The 20,760-nt window shown below is 37.7% G+C and overlaps 1 protein-coding gene across 1 annotated transcript in view; it reads right to left on the reverse strand.

Annotated features, from left to right (window-relative positions):
* Positions 1 to 4,176: 4,176 nt before the first annotated feature.
* The window catches only part of TEC (tec protein tyrosine kinase), a 122,635-nt gene continuing 106,051 nt past the window's right edge, over positions 4,177 to 20,760 (reverse strand). The window contains exons 12-19 of the mRNA XM_043971048.1: positions 19,745 to 19,878; positions 16,873 to 16,947; positions 14,660 to 14,831; positions 14,346 to 14,562; positions 8,356 to 8,420; positions 6,412 to 6,530; positions 6,169 to 6,326; positions 4,177 to 5,148 (exon numbers count right to left, since the gene is read on the reverse strand). Coding sequence (XP_043826983.1) covers positions 5,065 to 5,148; positions 6,169 to 6,326; positions 6,412 to 6,530; positions 8,356 to 8,420; positions 14,346 to 14,562; positions 14,660 to 14,831; positions 16,873 to 16,947; positions 19,745 to 19,878 — 1,024 coding nt within the window. The 3' untranslated portion in view covers positions 4,177 to 5,064. The remainder of the gene's footprint in view (positions 5,149 to 6,168; positions 6,327 to 6,411; positions 6,531 to 8,355; positions 8,421 to 14,345; positions 14,563 to 14,659; positions 14,832 to 16,872; positions 16,948 to 19,744; positions 19,879 to 20,760) is intronic.

Genomic DNA, 20,760 nt, shown 5'->3' on the forward strand with positions numbered 1-20,760 from the left:
ATTCAGTTTTTTTAAGTGAATAACTTTTAAACAATCTAGCAACCTGCTCATCATACCCATTAAGTAATGAAACTAAGTCAGGTCTCTCTTCTATAAACCTTAAAGACCTGAATCTAAAGGAAAATTCTGATGAATTCATCTTCCAGTTAGAGGTCACTTTGATCTGTTTCTCAGCTTTTCCTGTCTAGACAATGCACACCTCTCAGTGAATCACATTTTGGAGATGGAACAAACCTTAAGGATAATCTGGTCCAGTGGTATCAAACTCAAATAGAAACAGGGGCCCCTAATCCACATATGTAAGGATCCCAGTGGGCTGCATATTAATTTCAAAATGGAATATCATCTATGTTGTGTTTTTTTTTAGTGAGGCAATTGGGTTAAGTGACTTGCCCAGGGTCACACAGCTAGTAAGTGTTAAGTGTCTGAGGCCGGATTTGAACTCAGGTACTCCTGACTCCAGGGCCGGTGCTCTATCCACTGCGCCACCTAGCTGCCCCATCTATGTTTTATTGTATTTTATTTGTTAGGTATTTCCCAATTACATTTTAATCTGCTTAGGTAGCACTCAGGAGTGTTTAAGTCAGTGTGTTGGACACTCCATATCTAGTCTAATCCTCTCATTTTATAGAAAACTACAGCTCATTGAAACTTGTCTAAGGTGGAACTAGTTTTTTTTTTTTTTACTCTGAGATCAGGGTTCTTTTCACTAACCATTCTGCTTTTCCCTCTTCCATTGCCTTCTTTGCTTTTCAGTCTAATACTTAAAAAGAGTCCTGTTGGCCTCTGAAGGGCAGCATGGGATAAGGAAAAGAACACTGTACCAAGATTTAGAGACCCTGGTTCTAGTCTTGATTCTGATGCTAATGAAAGGTGTTACCCTGAGCAAGTCTCTTCACCAATTTGGGTCTGAGTTGCCACATGTGTAAAATAACAGGGTTAGAATTATTGATCCCCTCAGGTCCTTTTCCAATACAAGATTCTAGGATCAATATAGAGATTAGTTTCTAGAAAATGTGATAATACTTAATAATTTCCATTTACCCTACTGAAAAGAACCAGAATAACCAACATGCGGGGGATCCTTTAAGGACGACAAATGTGAATATGGGCAACAGATCTACCTACCATTTCTGTTACCACCATGCCTGTTTCTTCCCTTTCCAGCCACTTCCTCATTTGTATTCTGTGTAAATTCTTCTGTTTTGTTATTTTAGCCTTTGCCCTCACTAAGCAATATAAGAAAAAAACAACATAATACTAAATGTTAGCTAAATATTTAAAGACCACTGGGTGAAAATACTAAAAGATAAAATATGGTAAGGTGCATTTAAAGGTAATTCCATTGAAAAACTAAGAAGGACTCCTTTCAAATGGAATGACATTTTATGATAGAAATATGCCCTGTGGTAATAAATGCTTCCTCAAAGTTCAACAGAAGAGATGGGGAAGAAAGGAAAATATTAGCTATGTCAAGTTTAAAGATTGCCTTATGTTCTATGTTCTTTAAATGTTCTTGTCCAAACAAACAAACAAACAACAACAAAAAAAACCAATGAAACTTCCCGTATTCAGTAATGACCAATTCTAGATGTTAATTAGGGAAATTCCTTTTCTTGACCATTTTTCTTTACATTTTAAAACTCATGAAGGTCTCTTATGTCCTGCCTAATATTTCAATGGAATTGCTTTTAAGTACATTTTATCCTCTTTCATTTTTCAGCATTTTTACCCAAGGGTCTTTAAATATTTAGTTAACGTTACCCAGTATCATTCTTTTTTTTTTTTTTTTTTTTTTTTTTTGTGGGGCAATGGGGGTTAAGTGACTTGCCCAGGGTCACACAGCTAGTAAGTGTCAAGTGTCTGAGGCCAGATTTGAACTCAGGTACTCCTGAATCCAGGGCCAGTGCTTTATCCACTGCGCCACCTAGCCGCCCCACCCAGTATCATTCTTTATTCTTAGATAGCTTATTATGGGTAAAAGGAAAAATAAGTAAATGGAAGCCCCCCTACACACACACCAATTCTTGGAAGAGCTCATGATTTTTGTAGGGAGACAAGAGCACAGCAATAGAACATCCTGAAACAGATTTTCCACTTGTTCAGTTGTCAAATACATGCTGCTAATCACTAGTACGTGGAAGCCATCTGTAAAATGATGGGGTTGGAAGAGGCACAGAGACCACACTCTTACTCCAGATCTGGTTTCTTCAAAACTTAAGCATATTGCATATGCAGTGTTATTTCTCAGCACATACTTAATGTTTTTCCTTTCAAAGAGATCTCAAGTTAGAAGCGTAATGTAAGTGGAAAGAGTTTTGGATTTGGAATGAAAAGATCTGAGTTGAAGACCCTGTTCTGTTACTAACTCACTGAATGACCAGAAGGTATTGGATTAGATCAACCGTCCTTAATCTTCTTTTGTTTATTTGTCTGTTTTGGACCCCTTAACAGTCTCATGAAGCCTATAGACCCCTTTTTAGAATATTTTTATTATTAATAACTAGCATTTATGTACTGCCTTAAGGTTTACAAAATGCTTTATAAATATAATCTCATTTTTCCTCACAACAACCCTGGAAGGTAGCTATTATTATTATCTTCATTTTATAGAGGGAGAAACTGAGGCAGACAGTAACTTGCCCAGGGTCACATAGTGAGTGAGTATATGAGATATGTTTTAAACTCAGGTCTTCTTGACTCCAGGTCTAGCTAGTTATCCACTGTACCATCTAGTTGCCTTTAAATCATTTTAGAAAATAAATCAAAGGACTAAAAAGGAAACCAATTATACTGAAATACAGCTACCAAAATATATTTTTAAAAAACAGGTTAATAATTCCTGAGTTACATGAACTCTGAAGTGTCTCCCAATGCTAACATTCTGAATTCTATTTGTAGGCAGTTTAGACTTGGACAAATAAGGCATTTGTATCAGAAAATAAATAAGGATTATAAAGGACATATTTGTGTATGCTCTGTACCCTATTATTATATACTTACTACTTATTGGTTGCCTTGAAACAACTCTTTATCATAGGCTTATCTGATTTCCTTTTTACAATGCCAACTTAGCATCTAATACTTGACATTTTACCACTGAAATGTATTTATTCCCTTGAATGAAAGGTAGAAAATAAAGCAAGAAACATAAGAAATAATGGAGGGAGGAAGAAAAGAGAAAAGGCAGAGGCAGATATAAAAGATTTACAAAAAAACGTGGCAAACAACAGATGGGGACAACTGAATTTCTGGAGAAATAAAGAAATGAGAAATGAAAATGCTTTTCGATAAAAAAAAAAAGGAATCTGTGTATGGATCCCAGCATCTGACAGCATGACCCTTTAAAGTAGGATGTCAGCAAATAAATATCAGACAAAAAGGGACATATAGTGAGAGTACACACCAGGAAGAGGGGAGAAGTAGACTAGTTTCAGATTAACAGAGAGTTAATGGGGGGCGGTTAGGTGGCGCAGTGGATAAAGCACCGGCCCTGGATTCAGGAGTACCTGAGTTCAAACCTGGCCTCAGACACTTGACACTTACTAGCTGTGTGACCCTGGGCAAGTCACTTAACCCCCATTGCCCCGCAAACAAAACAAAACAAAACAAAACAAAACAAAACAAAACAAAACAAAGCAAAACAAACCCAGAGAGTTAATGAAGCTGCAAAACACCAAGATGAGAAAAGGCCGTCAGATTTAGCAACAGAAAGGATCATTGACAACCTCTGAGAAAGCAGCCTCAGTAGAAGGGTGCTGTTGGAAAGTAGATTACAAGGGATTTAAGGATGTAGAATGAAGAAGCAAAAATAGTAAGCGTAGAGGGCTGGAAGAATTTAGCAGTAAAAGGGAGAAAAGATACAGAAGAAAAGCACAAGGGATGGCAGAGACAAAGGAAAGACCCTTCAGGGCAGAGACCATGTCTTCCATCTCTTTGGATCTCTCATGATGCCTAGTGCTACAGTGGGAATTCAGGCAACAGTGGATGATATTAATGCTACTTTAATCTGGGTTTACAGGGGAAAGAGCAAAATAGTGAATCTTGGGGATGGGAAAAAGAAGTAGAAGCACTGAAACTGTAAAAAAAATTAATTTGGTTTTAAATCAAAGGAGAACTCACATTTCTTATAAATATATAACTTTATGTATATATTTACAATACATACAGCTTGTCAATCATTTGGATTGTAATAACACATAATACTTCAATGGACCTGTGATCTTATCAAGGCAGATAGCCCTTTCCACAGTGCAGACCACAACCCATTCATGCCTTCTCATCCTCTCCATCTCCTCCCACTGAATTTTCTCACAGGATCTCACCCAACATTCTGTAGCCTTCTGCTAAATCTCTTGCCACCGAAGAGAAGCCAACAGAGTATAAAGGTTATCCGTTGCTCATTCTTGCTATGGGACTGGTCCACCTCCTTTCCCAATCTCATATCTCTCTGAAAACATTCTATAGAACTCTTCAGTAACACTGCGTTGCTGCCTGCTCATGCCTACTATATGCCCCCTCCATCACATTCAGATGACACACAATTCTTTGAAGAATGGGTCAATCCATCACTTTCAGTCATACAACATCACCTAAGTATTGAAGAAAGTTCAATAATATAAAAAAATGACCCCAACGATGGTGACTTATATGATTTGGGCTCTTTCCTCTTTCCGTTTCTATTTTCAGGATGAGATGCTGGGCTCCAGGTCTGAGAAAGCGATAAGGAGAGAAGCCACTAGGGCATTCCTCTAGCTTATGGCACCGTTTCTATTATCATTGGCACCGCTGTCTTCTTCCAAAGGACACAACCACGCTTCACCCCAGAAGTGTGGGTCTTTGAGGAGCAATCTTTTTGTACTTCCTATCTGCAAGGCTGTTATCATCACTGGAGAACAAACCACCCTTTTGGCGCTGTGGATGCTCCTCAAGTAAAGGTCTAGTGTATTTCTGGAATAAACGAAATAAGCTGTTTATCCATGTGCAAAATAAATTAAAAGTTCTGCACAAGGCACTCTTTCCCCTTGTGCTTTGGCACTGGGCAACTGCCAGTTACAGCACCATTTATCTTCCAAAAGTTTCTTCACATTCTGCCAGTTCATCTATTGTGTGCAGCAACTCTTCAAATGAAGGTCTTCCCTCTGGTTTCTGTATCAAAAAAACCAAAAATAATATTTTGATGCTTAAACTCATTCTAAAATGAATTTATCTGTGATATAATGTGCTAACAGCAGGTCCCTCACAACCTACAACATGCTCATATTATTGCAATAGTCTTTTAACTAACCCTTGCCTTCATCCCTTAAACTCTTTTAATCTACTCGGAATACCACAATCAGACTAATCATTCCAAAATACCACTTCCATCATTATCATTCACTTACAAATGACTCCCTCCTGCTCCTCAGGTCAAGCTCCTCGCCCCCGCCCCCCCCCCAATCCATTCTGCAAAGCACAGCTATTAGCTAGGCAATTCCCAAATATTTACTGTTAGCTGCTCTGCAATACCAAGAGTTAATTGACATATTACAGGGGCCAGATACCCCATGCAGCTACCTACCATGTTTCCCAACTGATTTGGGATCACATCTGCGATAGGAATCTAGGATGGTATGGAAAATCAACTCCAACTCCCTATTTAGATGGGTATCTCTAGAGGAGTGACAATACTCCTCAGGCATGAATTACTCCCAGAGCACTCTGCTGGTTAAAAAGCATGACCCAGTTCCCTTTGGCAAGCATACCTAAGTAGAAAGTGAGGCAGTAGCCCTGAATTTTAGCTGAGTTCATTGTTTTCCTCTTCCAGAGGCAGCATAGAGAAGTGGACAGAGTGGCTGAGCTTTGAGTACAAAATATCTGAGTTCAAATTCCACCTTTGATATTTAATAGTCCCTAGAACTTATCTATTACTAAGTCACAGATAGATGCTGGAAAGAGTTATGAGATCAAGAATTGCCCATTCTAAGTCACAGCTAGACTAACCTTCCCCACTGGTGTGTGGAGTTGACAATAAATACTTGAAATGCACTTGGACAGGCTACTAGAAATTACTAAATGTACACCAACAAAACTACCTATAAAATGATGAGTCCCCACCATGCATCAAGCCTCACCCACAACTGAATCTTTCTAGAGAATGAAAAGAAATATATAGGGGAAAAAACATACCTCGTGCCAACAACTCAGCATAATTTCATAAACATATCTAGAAGCTAACTTTGGCCGGTAAAGCCTGTGACCACGGCTAACCATTGTTACCACCTCAAAGTTGGCATTTTTTTCAAAAGGCATTCTCCCTTCGGTGAATACTTCCCACATTAACACACCTGGAAATTGACACAAATCACCAAGTTAACTTTGAGCATTTCTTCCACAAAATGGTCTTGAAGAAATGTTGAAAAAGGCACTTACCAAATGACCAGACATCTGACTTGCTGCTAAATCGACAGTAATTAAAAACTTCTGGTGGACACCACTTCACTGGAAACTTAGCACCTGAAGAACTGGTATACTGGTCATCCAGGACGTATCTAAAATGAAAAAACCAAGAGCTCACACTACACGCTTAATTCTAAGCAATGGCAACATGTGCTATTGTAATGTGCATTGAGGTGAGACTTGAATATGTAGCATTAGAGCAATATGTATATCTTTTTTTTTTTTGGTGAGGCAATGGGGGTTAAGTGACTTGTCCAGGGTCACACAGCTAGTAAGTGTTAAGCGTCTGAGGCCGAATTTGAACTCAGGTCCTCCTGAATTCAGGGCCAGTGCTCTATCTACTGTGCCACCTAGCTTCCCCAATATGTATATCTTTTACAGAAAGTATCCAGAACACAGAAAAAGAGCACTAGAATAAGAGTCAGAAAACCCTGTGTCTAAAGACTGTAAGTCTTGGTTCTGCCACTTATAGCCATCCTTTGGCAGGTAAATTATATCAAGATTCTCTGGGTCTCAATTTCCTCATTTGTAAAAATGAGAGGATTTATAATAGATGATCTTTCAAGTACCTTCCAGCTCTAAAATTCTACGATTGTGATGCTAAGATAAGATAAGTATATGCCTCCAGAAGATGCACTCAAGACTTAGCCTTTTAAGCAGATTTTTATAAAAATAACTTATCATAATGAGATCTCAGGAGAGAAAGGGCCTACAAAGCATTTAATGACATATACTACCACCTAGTGGATCAGGATGATTAGCACTACAAGGTAGATTCATAATTAAAGAACATTTATAAATGAAGACAATAATGAACCTCCAGTGGTACTTGGAAAGGCGCTTGATCTGAGAAGACATTTCTTATAACAAATAACTAGCAGGATCCTTTTATTCTTCCCTAATGCATTCTCCATCATACTGCTTATAGCAGTTGTTCCACATTTCATTTCTCAAGCTGCTTCTCTCTCAGAGGTGGACATCACCTCACAATTGAATGAGAAAGTAGAAATCATCAATGATGGGCTCCCTCTTCTCTTCAACTTCATATTCCCCTCCAAATCCTCTACATCATTCCCTAATCTCTCCTTCTTTGTTCTCGTCTTTGATGAAGAGGTGGTCCTTTACGTCAAGGCCATTCGATCCCATCTCTGACACCTTCTCCTCCACGAGACTGCCAGTTTATCTACTCCTCTACCCATCCTGTTCATCTCCAATCTTTCCTTATTTCCTGGCTCTTTGCCTACAAACATATCCACCTTTCCTGTGTCCTTTAAAAGCTTTCACATGGGGGGCAGCTAGGTGGCACGGTGGATAAAGCACCGGCCCTGGATTCAGGAGGACCTTTCCATCTATCTTCAATCTGTTCTGTCTCTGCCTCTCTTTCTCTCTCACTTTATATACATGTCCTTATCTGATCTTGATAACAATGCTGTAACAAAAAGGTGGTGGAAGTTATTATTTCTATCTTACAGATGAGGAAATTGAGGCTAAGTAGCTGTCCCAAAGACCCATAGTTAATATAATGCAGTAGATGGGGGCAGCTAGGTGGTGCAGTGGATAAAGCACCACCCCTGGATTCAGGAGGACCTGAGTTCAAATCTGGCCTCAGACACTTGACACTTACTAGCTGTGTGACCCTGGGCAAATTACTTAACCCTCATTGCCCCATCAAAAAAAAATAATGCAGTAGAACAAGAACTAAAACAGAGTTCTTCTGAATCCAAGTGAAATGAATAATAATAAAACTAGTGATAATGATAATAACATTTATATAGAATCATTTGATCCATACTACAGTGTTCTCTTTATCAAATATCACAGTTAAATGCATTTTATTTTCCAAATAAAAAGATATTCTCATATCAAATTTCATTTAATGAAAATATATAGAAAACATTCGTGCAAACTTCCTCCTACCTTGCCATTCCAAAGTCAGACACTTTCACAACTCCTGACTCATTCACTAAACAATTCCTGGCAGCCTGCAAAACAAAAATATGATGCTATATTAAAAAGAGGCTCTACAGTGAAAACTCATGATAATTTCATCTCTACTTGGTGTAACCCAAAGTTTGGCAAGAGGGAAAAAACATGATAGACTTTTGGCATAATAAATGGTCATAGAACTATATCTAATGAGGAACATTCACTTGGTAAATCATAAATGCAGAATTTGACTTCCTTATTACATCACCTTCCTCAGGGTTCAATATCCAACCTAGTACTAGGTCAGGCCATCAGCCCAGTCTCTTTCCTTCCAAGGTTATTCTCATTATGTTGTCAGATCCTTCTACTACTATTGTACCTTGAAATTAAGGTCATTAAGCCCGATTATCACCAGCACTAGGTCTACAGAACTCTATGGATTGCCTCTTGGAAGTATAATAGCCAAGCGACGGACAAGTGGTTCATTCCTTTTCTCATTGTGCATCATTGTGACTAAACACAACATGGGTGAACCAACCTAGGTCCAAGGCAGTCAAATCTAAAGCATTATGTAGAACCAATCTGCATTTAATCATCATCATGCTTTCAGTGGAATTTTTTTGGGGGGGGGTAGGGCAATTGGGGTTAAGTGACTTGCCCAGGGTCACACAGCTAGTAAGTGTTAAGTGTCTGAGGCCAGATTTGAACTCAGGTCCTCCTGAATCCAGGGCCGGTGCTCTATCCACTATGCCATCTAGCTGCCCCTTTTCAGTGGAAATTTAAATGAGAAATCAATGCTCATTCTTCTAATTTATATTTATCTATTTACTCCATGGGCTTTATAACATCTAAGGCAGTGGTCATCAAAGGATGTGTGTGGTAGAGCACTGGACTTGGAAGTCACACATGGATTTGAATCCCACCTCAGATACTTACTAGCTGGGTCACTTGTGCCAATCACTTCACTTTTCTGGGTTACAATTTCCTGATCTGTAAAACCAGAGAGGGGGTGGACCTAATGAGGTCCCTTTTAGCTCTAAACCTGTGGCCCTATAAGTTTTACCAGATTTGAATTTTAGATGTTATATAATTGCAGATATAAAAAAATTTTGAGCAATTTTGTTTTAACGTACCTTCTGCTTAACAAGTATACATAGTATGGTTAAGTAGAATATTTACCAAATAAACAAAACTTGCCTGTTCCATGCATGCACTAACATCAAAACACTTGCAAAGAACCTGACCAATGATGCATCTCTTGTGGAAAAAAAAATGTGCACTTTAAAGTCTCCATCTACCCCCATTGTGTTGCAACTTAAATGCTCATTGTGCAGATTCCTCACAACAAAGAATACTTTGCCAAAAACAAAAACAGTTTGAGAATCATTGAATGATGAAAATAGCTTGATTTAAATGTGTAGAAAGAAGATGGACTAATATCATTAACCAGTCAATGTTAAAACTGGGGCAGAATAGGTCAGTCTAACCTCCCAAATTTTCAGAGGAGGAAACTAAGTCTCAAGATGGGTCAGTGATGTGCCTAAGGTCATAGAGCTAGTCAGAAGTAGATCAGGAACTTGAATGCCTGACTCCTGTTTCCAAGTCTGATGTTCTTTCCCATACTACAAACCATTTTCATGAAGCTTTTTTTGTAGCATGACATTTGAAAACACAGTTCTGTTCCTCCAAACTGACAACAGCAATGTGAATTCCAATGGAAAAAAAGGCTTACAAAGGTCATCTTAGTTAATAAAACGGAAGGTAAGTGCAGAGAGAGTGGTTCATTTGGATTAGGTGCCCAGTGTTGAGAAGATGCTTAGTCTAAGACACAGGATGCTATATGATGACTAAGCTAAAAGGTCCAGTTGTCCCGATGACTTTCTGTGTCAGTGAGGTTAAATTCACATCCATCCTTCTTGCCTTTGACATACAATTTTAGGACCAGGAAGTATCTGGTGCTCTCAGTCCCAAATTTCTCACAGCAGGACTCATTCTATTCCATAGCGCTCAGAAAATCTAGTGCTACATAAATTATATTTCTATAAGAGTGAATCAACATAGAGGACACTGAGTAAAGCAAAAGGGTGGGTGAAGAGGCACAGAAAACAAAAAAGCAGAACAGAAACGGATGATGAAGTGATGAAAAGGTATTCATTTCCTCCCTTTTCCAAGCACCATTCTTCTATAAGAATGTTATTAATTTTTTATTCAATCTTTCCATCAAATAATCATCATAATATGTATGGAAATTTGGGGGAACTATGTGTGAACCAAGATTCATTTGTTTTTCTATTCATCTCCAATGAGATGAATTCTCTTCTACCATGCATCAAAATGAAAATCTGGTCAGGAACACAAATTTGTTGATGATAATAATTTGAGGGAGAGGGATTTTATCAAGGGAGATACCACAGAGTCTTAACTTGACAAAGTACACTTAAAAAAACTATTTGTTATGGGATTCATGTTTTGTTTTGTTTAACTGTTTTGAAGTTTTGATCAAGTCCTAAATTATTTTGTTGCCCGAGAGAAAGGTCAAAGGAGAAATACAATAAGACCTTTACTGGAAAGATGACAACAAGATTCTTACACCAATATCTAACTTCTGAATTAAAAAAAACAACTTTATTAATATATTTTGTTTTTACACCATCTACATTTCTCACTGTATTTCTTCCCCACACATAATAAAAGATGAAGATTTTTTTAATTCTGAAAAAACTAAACTACATACCAAAAAACTTCTATCATATCCAGTAACCCATATCCATGACCTTCCACTTCTGCAAAGATGTGGAGGAAGGTGTCATATAAAAGGTCTTTTTGGGGATCAAGTTTGGTCATTATAAACTGAAGCATTGTTTGTTTGTTTTTTATTTTTCACTTTATTTCTTCAATGAAAAGATGATTGTACGTGAAACTGCAAATCTACTATGCACAACTTACTATTCTTTTCAGATATACAACAAAATTATCATGTAAATTTCTTTTTTTTGCTGTTTTAATTTATTGTTCTTTCCACAGACACTGAAAACTACTGTAATCATTGTGTATGTTTTCCTGTTTTTGCTTACTTCGCTTTGCATCAGGTTCATATAAAGTCTTCCCATGTTTTGCTTGTTCATTATTTCATACCTCTAAACAATATTCCATTATATATCTGTATCACAGTTTGTTTAGCTATTTCCCAAATTCTTTCTAGTTCTTTGTTACCCCAAGAATTGCCTCTGTAAATATTTTGGCCTACATTACATGAGTCCTTGAAATTAGAATATATTTTTATAAAATCAGAATGGGGTGGTTTTATATTCATGAATTTGTTTTCAGACCAAAAATCACTCTAAAAAGTTTAGCCTGGGGGTAGCTAGGTGGCGCAGTGGATAAAGCACTGACCCTGGATTCAGAAGGACCTGAGTTCAAATTTGACCTCAGACACTTGACATTTAATAGCTGTGTGACCCTGGGCAAGTCACTTAACTCCCATTGCCCCCCTCCCCCCAAAAAAAAGGTTTGGACTTGCTAGCAGTAAAGATGAAAATTTAAATTGTGGTCAGAAATAATTCTTGGGGCGGGGGGAGCAGCTAGGTGGCGCAGTGGTTAGAGCACTGGCTCTGGATTCAGGAGGACCTGAGTTCAAATGTGGCCTCAGACACTTGACACTTACTAGCTGTGTAACCCTGGGCAAGTCACTTAACCCCCATTGCCCCCACCCCCAAAAAAAAGAAAAAAGAAAAAAAAAGGAAATAATTCTTTGATTCCATCTCCCCTTCTTCACCTCTAAATATAGCCTCTTCATCTATATGCTATACCTCCTTACTCCTCCCCCCTCCCCAATCTCTTCTCTAAACAGATAATTCTGGGGAGTTGGGAGGGGAAAAAGCAATAAATAGGATCTCCAGAAACATTGCATTCTAACCTTGAGTCTACATTTGCAGAATAATCAGAATATTTTCAGAAAAGCTCTGTCACTTCCAATTTGTTCCTCAGATTGGCCAAAGAGCCAAAATCCAATTTCAGTGCTAGTTGCACTTGACATGTCAGCTTATGCCACTGCTCTTGTATAGCGTTTACCTGCGATTAAGTGACGGAATGAAATAAAGGAAGTGCCCTTCCCCAACAAGGTTTAAGGCCACAGCTGCAACATCACAGTCATCGTGCATTTTCCATTTATTCTGAAATGCTGTTCAACAACTGAGACCAGCAGATACAGTTGCACAAAAAGAAACTTGGAACACAAATGCTTAATCTACCAAAATGATAGATCCTTGGAAGCAGAAATATCACTGTGCCTCCTAGCTGCCTCAAAGAGAAAATATATTTCTTGGCCTAATTCCCAGAATGTTGAAAGTAGAAAGTTAGAGACTAAGGAGTCCAACCAGTACCTGAACAAGAATCCTTTCTACAATATACCTGACCTTGTATATGCCAAGGGATGAAGTAGTTTTGACCCCTTGAGTGAAGAACTCACTATCTTGCAAGGCAGTTCACTTTCCTTTTAGGGAGCTCTAATTCTTGAGCATTTCTTACGAGAGCAAACCTGGTTCTAACCTCTAAATCTAAGGAACACAGGTCTAGACTGTCTTCAACAGAACAATCTTTCAAATATGTATAGATAAATATCATCGTCTCAAGTTTCCTATTCTTGAGAATTATATGGTTGATGAGGACAGGGACTTGGCCATCTTTCGTTTAGTTTTGAATTTTTATTGATATCTTTTGTTTGTGTATTACATTCATTCCTGAGTACTGAGCACTTCGTTTAACCTGGTTGTAGATCCAGAAGAAATCGACATCAGTCTCTATATGGGATCAAGTACTAGCAAGACAATTGCAGCTCTGGAATAAGCTGAAAGTTATAGTTCAGAGGTCACAATATTTCCTTATACCTGAGAGTAAAGAACAAGACCATCTAAGGCCCTAAAAGAGAAATAAAGGAATAAGAGGAAGAATGTAGAGTAATAGGTAAGGGCTAAGAGGAAAGGGAATGAGGAAAGGAGAAGAAAGGAAGGAAAAAGGAAAAAATAGAGCATGTGTTTTTTTTTTCAGGGCAATGAAGGTTAAGTGACTTGCCCAGGGTCACATAGCTAGTAAGTATCAAGTGTCTGAAGTCAAATTTGAACTCAGGTCCTCCTGAATCCAGGGCCAGTGCTCTATCCACTGCGTCACCTAGGTGCCCAAGCATGTGTTCTTAACCTGGGGTTTTGAGACCACCAATAGGTCCATGGATAGGTTTCAGAGAGTCCATGAACTTGGATGGGGGAAAACTTACACCTTTTTGTCAAATTGTTTATTTCCTTTGTAATCCTAAGTATGTTTTATGCATTTAAAACCATTTTCTAAAAAAAAAAAAAAAATGCACAAAAAATAAGGCAAGACCAGAATCACTCAGAAGACAAATAAGGCATCTTTGAAAGTCAAATGTTCAATTAATCATGTACTTAAAAAGAAAAACAAGCTGTACATAATAGAGATTTGATGTTTCATATACAATCTTCTTATTCTATTCTACGAAGTATAAGGAAATGCCTACTTTATTTGGTATTTGTTGAATTCAGAATAAAAATAAAATTTTTAAGTGTTTAAAACACCAGGGCAGCTAGGTGGCACAGTGGATAGAGCACTGGCCCTGGAGTCAGGAGGATCTGAGTTCAAATCCAGCCTCAGACACTTAACACTTACTAGCTGTGTGACCTTGGGCAAGTCATTTAACCCCAATTGCCTCATAAAAAAAGAAAAAACCACACACATATCACTGTCCACAACTATTTCTAATGAATTATTCCCAAATTAAAAAAAAACAACTTGTAGAACTAACAGCCTTACAATTCTACCACTAATTCTGAATCATAAGTTGTAAGCTGCTAGGGCTTTGAGGATAAACTTCAGAATGGATGTTGCAAATGCTGGCCAAGAACAAGTCCAGCCACGTTTAGAGATATTTATCACCAGAAAGTTTGGCTAAGAAGCAGATGTAAGATTACCAGATCTCTGTGGATGAAACTGTTCCTCTCCAGGTACTCCATTCCTTCACATACATCCTGACACATACTTAGCAGAGCATCTCTGCTAAAATGACCATGTCTTTGTCGAAGGAAGTTCAGAAGACAACCACATTCCATGAACTCTGTAACAATGTAAATGGGTCTTTGCTGGGTACACACACCATAAAGCTGAACTAATTTGGGGTGAGTTAGCTTCCTAGAAAGGCAGAAATCAAAAACAAAGTTATTGCAGGAAAGTCCTTCTGCGCTGACAGACACATGCAGCAGAGCCAAAAGAAGAGGCTAAGACTCACATCATCACTTTGGCTTCCTCAATGAAGTCTTCCTCGCACATTGCACCTTCTCGAATAGTTTTGATTGCCACCTTGTACTGGGCCCGCCATTTGCCAAGCCTGACTACCCCAAATAGTCCACTTCCCAATTCTCTCATAAAGGTCAGCTCCGAGGGGTTGATCTCCCATTTCTCTGTATGAAAAAGAAAGAAGGTATTAAAATTTGAGGATCACAGTTTGGCATAACTGAGCTAGAAGGAACTTTAGGAACCCTGGAGCCCAACCCTACTATTTTAAAGATGAAGAAACTGAGACAGAGTTCAGGCGAGGTCACACAGCAAGTTAGTGTTTGAGGTAGGATTTGAACTCAGATCTTCTTGATTCCAAGCTGAGCACTATGTTCATCATGCCAACTAGCTTATGTTGCCATTCATTCTTTATTCTCTTTTCTTTCTTTTTCTTTTTTGTGTGAGACAATTGGGGTTAAGTGACTTGCCCAGGGTCACACAGCTAGTAAGTGTCAAGGGTCTGAGGCCAGATTTGAACTCAGGTCCTCCTGAATCCAAGGCCAGTGCTCTATCCACTGTGCCATCTAGCTGCCCCTCGTTCTTTATTCTCAAAGAGGACCATGATATTGGGAGGTGATATCATGACTTGCACTGAATTGGATTTAAGTGAGGGAGGGCTGTGCAAGGTCCTCACCTCACTTTCTCCTTCAGAAGCACCTGGGTCCAGTGGCAAGATATACATCAGGATAACTGGAGATGGCCCTGGATGTTTTAAGACAACTGTGGTTAAGTGAGTTGCCCAGGGTCACACAGCTAGTAAGTGTCTGACTCAAGTCCTCCTGACTCCAGAGCCAGTTATCTATCCACTGTGCCATCTAGCTGAACTCTGAATGAGCACAAATACTTCCAGAACAGGACAGAACAGCTGCTAATTTTGTCAAACAAAATAAAACTTCATCCTTTGGTCAGACTTCAAGGTACCGGGCACTCTGTGTCTACAATAGCCCTACTTCTTCTATGCTGTACCATGGTAAAACATGTAAAACTGAAGACAGATCAGATAGTACTGTTGGGCATAGCAGAGCTGCTCACAGGAATGGGATAAGCAGTGCAGTAGATACAGCACTGGATCTAATTTAAGGAAGAAATGAGTTCAAATCTACCTTCAGACATTTACTAAATGTGCGTCTCTGGGGAAGACACTCAACTTTGTCTGCATCAGTTTCTTCATCTGTAAAAGGGGGATAATAATAGCGCCTGCTATCCAGGATTGTTGTGGACATAAAATGAGATAATATTTGTAAAGTGCTCTGCAAACCTTAAATAATTGCTATCTATATTTTTATTAACCTCAATGCTTTAGCAAATGGTTCAATTCCCCCTTCTACTATTTCCTTCAAGGTTTATTCTGTTTCTCTCCCTTTAAAAAGGCAAAATATATCATTGGTCATCTAAATGATATATCAATATGAACATTTTAATTCCATTTATTTCAACAAATATTGATTAGGCACCCATCATGACTTGCACTATGGTGGTGCAATGGATAGAACACCGGGCTTGGAATCAGGAAGATTTCAGGTCAAATATAGCTTCAGACACTTACTAGCTGTGTGACCCTGGGCAAGTCACTTAATGGTTTGCCTCAGTTTCCTCATCTGTCTAATAAAGACACACTGGAGAAGGAAATGGCAAACTACTCCAATACCTTTGCCAAGAAAATCCCATGGACAGAAGTCTATGGAGTCATGTAGAGTCAGACACAACTGAACAACCAAACAATGAATATGTATGGGGCACTGAGCTACGTGCTGAGGACACATAGATGAAAAATGATACTCCCTACCCTCAAGGAGTTTCCAATTAAGGTGACTAACTTAATAAATATTTTTTTCCTCATACATCTGTAAGCAAACAATAAAAAATGAGAATGTAGACATTGCATTAACTTGTATAAAGTCTAATATGATACTAGCATTTAATATTTTCTAAGATTAAAACCCTCTATTTTAATATAAAATATGAAATAAGCAACAGCAAATTCATACCTATAAAGTGAATTCATATTGGTAAGTGCAAGTTATAGTTACATGTAGGAAATTTTTTAAAAACTCATGTTCTGTATATATTAAAATTTTAAATTCCAGTCTTATTATTTGGAATTTTTTACACCATGAATTTCTTCTGTGATAAACTGCCCAAAAGGACTATAAAGAGAAATATTACCATAGCTGAACCCTGCAGTCGTTGGCGCATTCCTCCCTTTCACACTTACTGGGTACCGCAGCCTGGTGACAAGCCCTTAAGATGAGAGAAAGTATTAAAATAGAACATCTAATACTAACCCTCTTTGTTACTTTATATCTGTTCCATTCATTCATTTATTCATCTGATGAGAGACAATACAGTACAAAGTCAAAAGATTTGGGTTCAATGCATGACTGCCAGCTAGTCAAGTCACAACTTCTATGCCTTAACCACTTCATGTTTAAGTGAGGTCAATATTATCTGCAGCCTGCACCCAAAGTTCCTACTTTAATGCCTTACTAGAAAGTGAAGAGGACCCTGGATTCTCTAAGACTTGAACAGCAGAGTTCACACTATGGCAAGACCTACTACAAAGCTGCAGAAATTTTGAGGCTAAGCTTAGCAATGGATATCATGAATGCTGGCTAAAGACCAGCCTAGCTAAGTTTGGAGATACTCATCACCAGAAAATTGACCATCAGGCAATGAATTATTTTGGTCATATCATTCATGAAACCATGTGTTAAAACATGGAGGTGTTGTGATCTATGTTGGTGAAGAGAGTACCCACCAAGGAAGTTTGAAATCCTTAGAAGTCTTGGAGTAATATGCATCCTACCTATCTCATAGAATTGTGGCAAGAGTGAAATGAGATCATGTATAAAAAAGGGTAGATAGATAGAGTGTGGGGACTGAAGTCCAGAAGACCTAAGTTCAAATCCAGCCTCAGACACTAACTATGTGATTCTGGGCAAGTCACTTAACCCAGTTTGCCTCCGTTTCCTCATCTGTAAAATGAGCTGGAGAAGTAAATGGCAAACCATTTCAGTATCTTTGCTAAGAAAACCCCAAAAGGAGTCATGAAGAGTCAAAGATAATGGAAACAACTGAACAACAACATTACAAAGTACTCTGCATTTTCTAAAGTGCTATATAAATTAGAATGATTTATTTGACAAGCATTTAACGAATTCTTGGGGCTAAAAGGAATACATAAAAAAGTAATTTCATCCCCAAACTCAAAGTGCTTATAATATAATCTCACTTTCTTATTCACCCTAAGTGAATCACTTGTTAAAGTGTTTGGTTGGTTGGTTTTGGGGGGTAGGGGGGAATCTCAATTCTACGGGCAGGCTGCTCATCCTGTCTGTTCTAAAAGAGAACATACATTTGCTGTTAACAGTGGTTATGACAACAATCTTTTCAGATAGATTCCTCACTTGAGAAAATAAAAATTAGACCTATTGGTTAAGAATTATGGCTAGTATACATTATATACCCCAACATAGTTTTCATGAAAAGACACAAGAACTTTGGTATATGATGAATAGCTGAACTCAGAATGAAGGTAATTTTAGTAAAAATCAGATTTTAATTTGCCTTCAGCAAAAAAATGAATATTTTTTGTTTGGGATGGATAAAACCAATGAAACTGATATAAGAATAAAATAGAAAAGAGATGAAAACATACCCCCCTCAAGAAAAGAGCAGAAATAAAGGATAAAGGGTAAGGTTCTAAGAATGTAGACCAGGGGCCCCTAAGTACTTAGCATGCACAAAGAGAAGACCATATAGAATCCCATTATTCAATTTTGTTGTATCTATCATATGTATATGTTTGTTAATTTACAGATTATAATTTTTGCATTAGAAATATTTTAGTATTCTTATGGATTGGAGATTCTCATCTAATTAAGGCAATTTTATTTCATTAGAATTTAAATTTATCTAGATACTAAAATCACATTAAATTATAACAGGATAAGAATTCTCCATCTGTGAGAAAACACTTATTAAACTCTTATTATGTGCCAACATTGTTCTAAACGCTGGAAAAAATAGATAGCTTAGTCTCTGTTCTCAAATAGTTCACAGTCTAATAGAGCAAGATAACATAAAGAAGAATTCTGATGCCAGGCAGATGAAAAGGCTTAACAGTTCTTAGGGTGCAGTGACAAGGCAGATGGAATGTAGCCTCTTTGGTATCATTTCTACGGATAAAAACCATATCCATTTCTGACACTGAACCACCTGACAGTGATGAGGCGTTTGGTGAATGATGGATGCAATTGAAGCAACTAAATTCAGCAGGTTTAGATGACTTTGGCATTGGGAGAAGGCAAGGATTATCATTAATCTTTACTCCTAGTTGGTCCCATTTTTAATGCTTCACTTTTCCATATTTCTTCCTATCTAAATTAACCTTTTCCATAGTGGGTGTGAAACAGTATTGATTTGAAAAAGGTTAATTAATACTTACCTTTGTACTATCCATAAAGAAGGGATTTCCTAAAGCAATAAATAGTGCAAACAAAGCTGCCAGCTAAATTTTTTCCATACTTAAGGGGACCTAAACTCAACCAACAAATATTGACTGCTCCTCAGCTAAGGATTTTAGCATATGAATTGAATGTATGCAAATGCTCTTGCTAATTATAAATATTTCCTATCCTTTAAAGCAAGTTGAACTAAAGAATTATAAAGGAGAATCTCAGTGACACTACTACTCAAATAGTGAACAATATAAGACAGGAGGTTAAATTAAAGAAGGAAGATATTAGAATAATTCACTGTCCTAACAGATCAAGTTAGTTGTTGTAAGGGTCCAATAGCATTTCCTAGTTTCAAATATATGTGGATACACAAACAGATAGACATATATGCTATACTATGCAAAATGATGGCTATTCTATATAAAAATCATTTTCAAAGTTTGAAATAATTTAATTTATAGTCAAAATTTACATTTAATTACAAAATTGTAACTCCTGAAAGATTAACCCTAAAACTTTATCATGTCATTAATTATATTAAATAAAACACATTTTTTTAAAAGGTCAGATAACTTTACCTGCTGCATTGTGCTTATGGTATTCAATAATTTCAGGAATCGAATTAAATGCATGTTTTTCTGCTAGATAGTACTTCTTTGGAGATGTTGTTGTTTCCTTTATATGATAATGTCTAAATCCTGATGAGCCTTCCCTAAAATAAAATTTTTAAAAAGAATTCAGCTATACCAATATTGACTTACAATTTTTTTTTTACTTATTCTTGAAGGAATTTGTAAAGAGCTTTTTGTTATTCATCCTTCATTCTCAAAAAGTACCATGATATGGGGAGGTGATATCATGACTTGCACTGAATTGGATTTTAAGCGAGGGAGGGCTGTGCAAGGTCACCAACACCTCACTCTCTCCTCCAGAGCCATCTGAGTCCTGTGGCAAGATAGATATCAGGATGACAGGAGATGGCCCCACATGTTTAAGGCAATTGGGGTTAAGTGACTTGCCCAGGGTCACACAGCTAGTTAAGTGTCTGAGGTGAGATTTAAACTCAGATTCTCCCAACTTCAGGGCCAGTGCTCTATTCACTGCACCACTTAACTGCTCCCCCCCATTTAAAAAAAAAAGAGCTTAATGTACATCTCAAAGAAGATGTGGCTCTTCACTTGGACAAGCATTTGGAATAATTACAAATAAAATATTATCTTGCTATAATTTGTATATAACTGAGAGTCCTTCAAACGTATACTGATCTGTTTCCTGAAAGGTCCAAATTGTATTATGTGCACACAGAATACCAAATACCAAATATACCTTTCACATGACTGTCATCCAGAAACACATGTAAATGGAGATTAGAAGTAGTAATCACCAAGACTTAAGATGGGCTGCTTGTAAGCAAGTCATGCCAAATTAACCTCATATTTTAAAAACAGACTAGTCAATCAAGAGAATGCCCTGGATATGCTATATCTGGATCTGAAGGAGGCATCTGACAAAATCTCTTATGATATCCTTGTGGAAAATATGGAGAAAAATTACCTGAATAGTATTAAGTGAATCTGGAACCACTGACTAGACC

Source organism: Dromiciops gliroides, chromosome 6, assembly GCF_019393635.1.
Source record: "Dromiciops gliroides isolate mDroGli1 chromosome 6, mDroGli1.pri, whole genome shotgun sequence".
In the NCBI taxonomy this organism is placed as follows: Eukaryota; Metazoa; Chordata; class Mammalia; order Microbiotheria; family Microbiotheriidae; genus Dromiciops; species Dromiciops gliroides.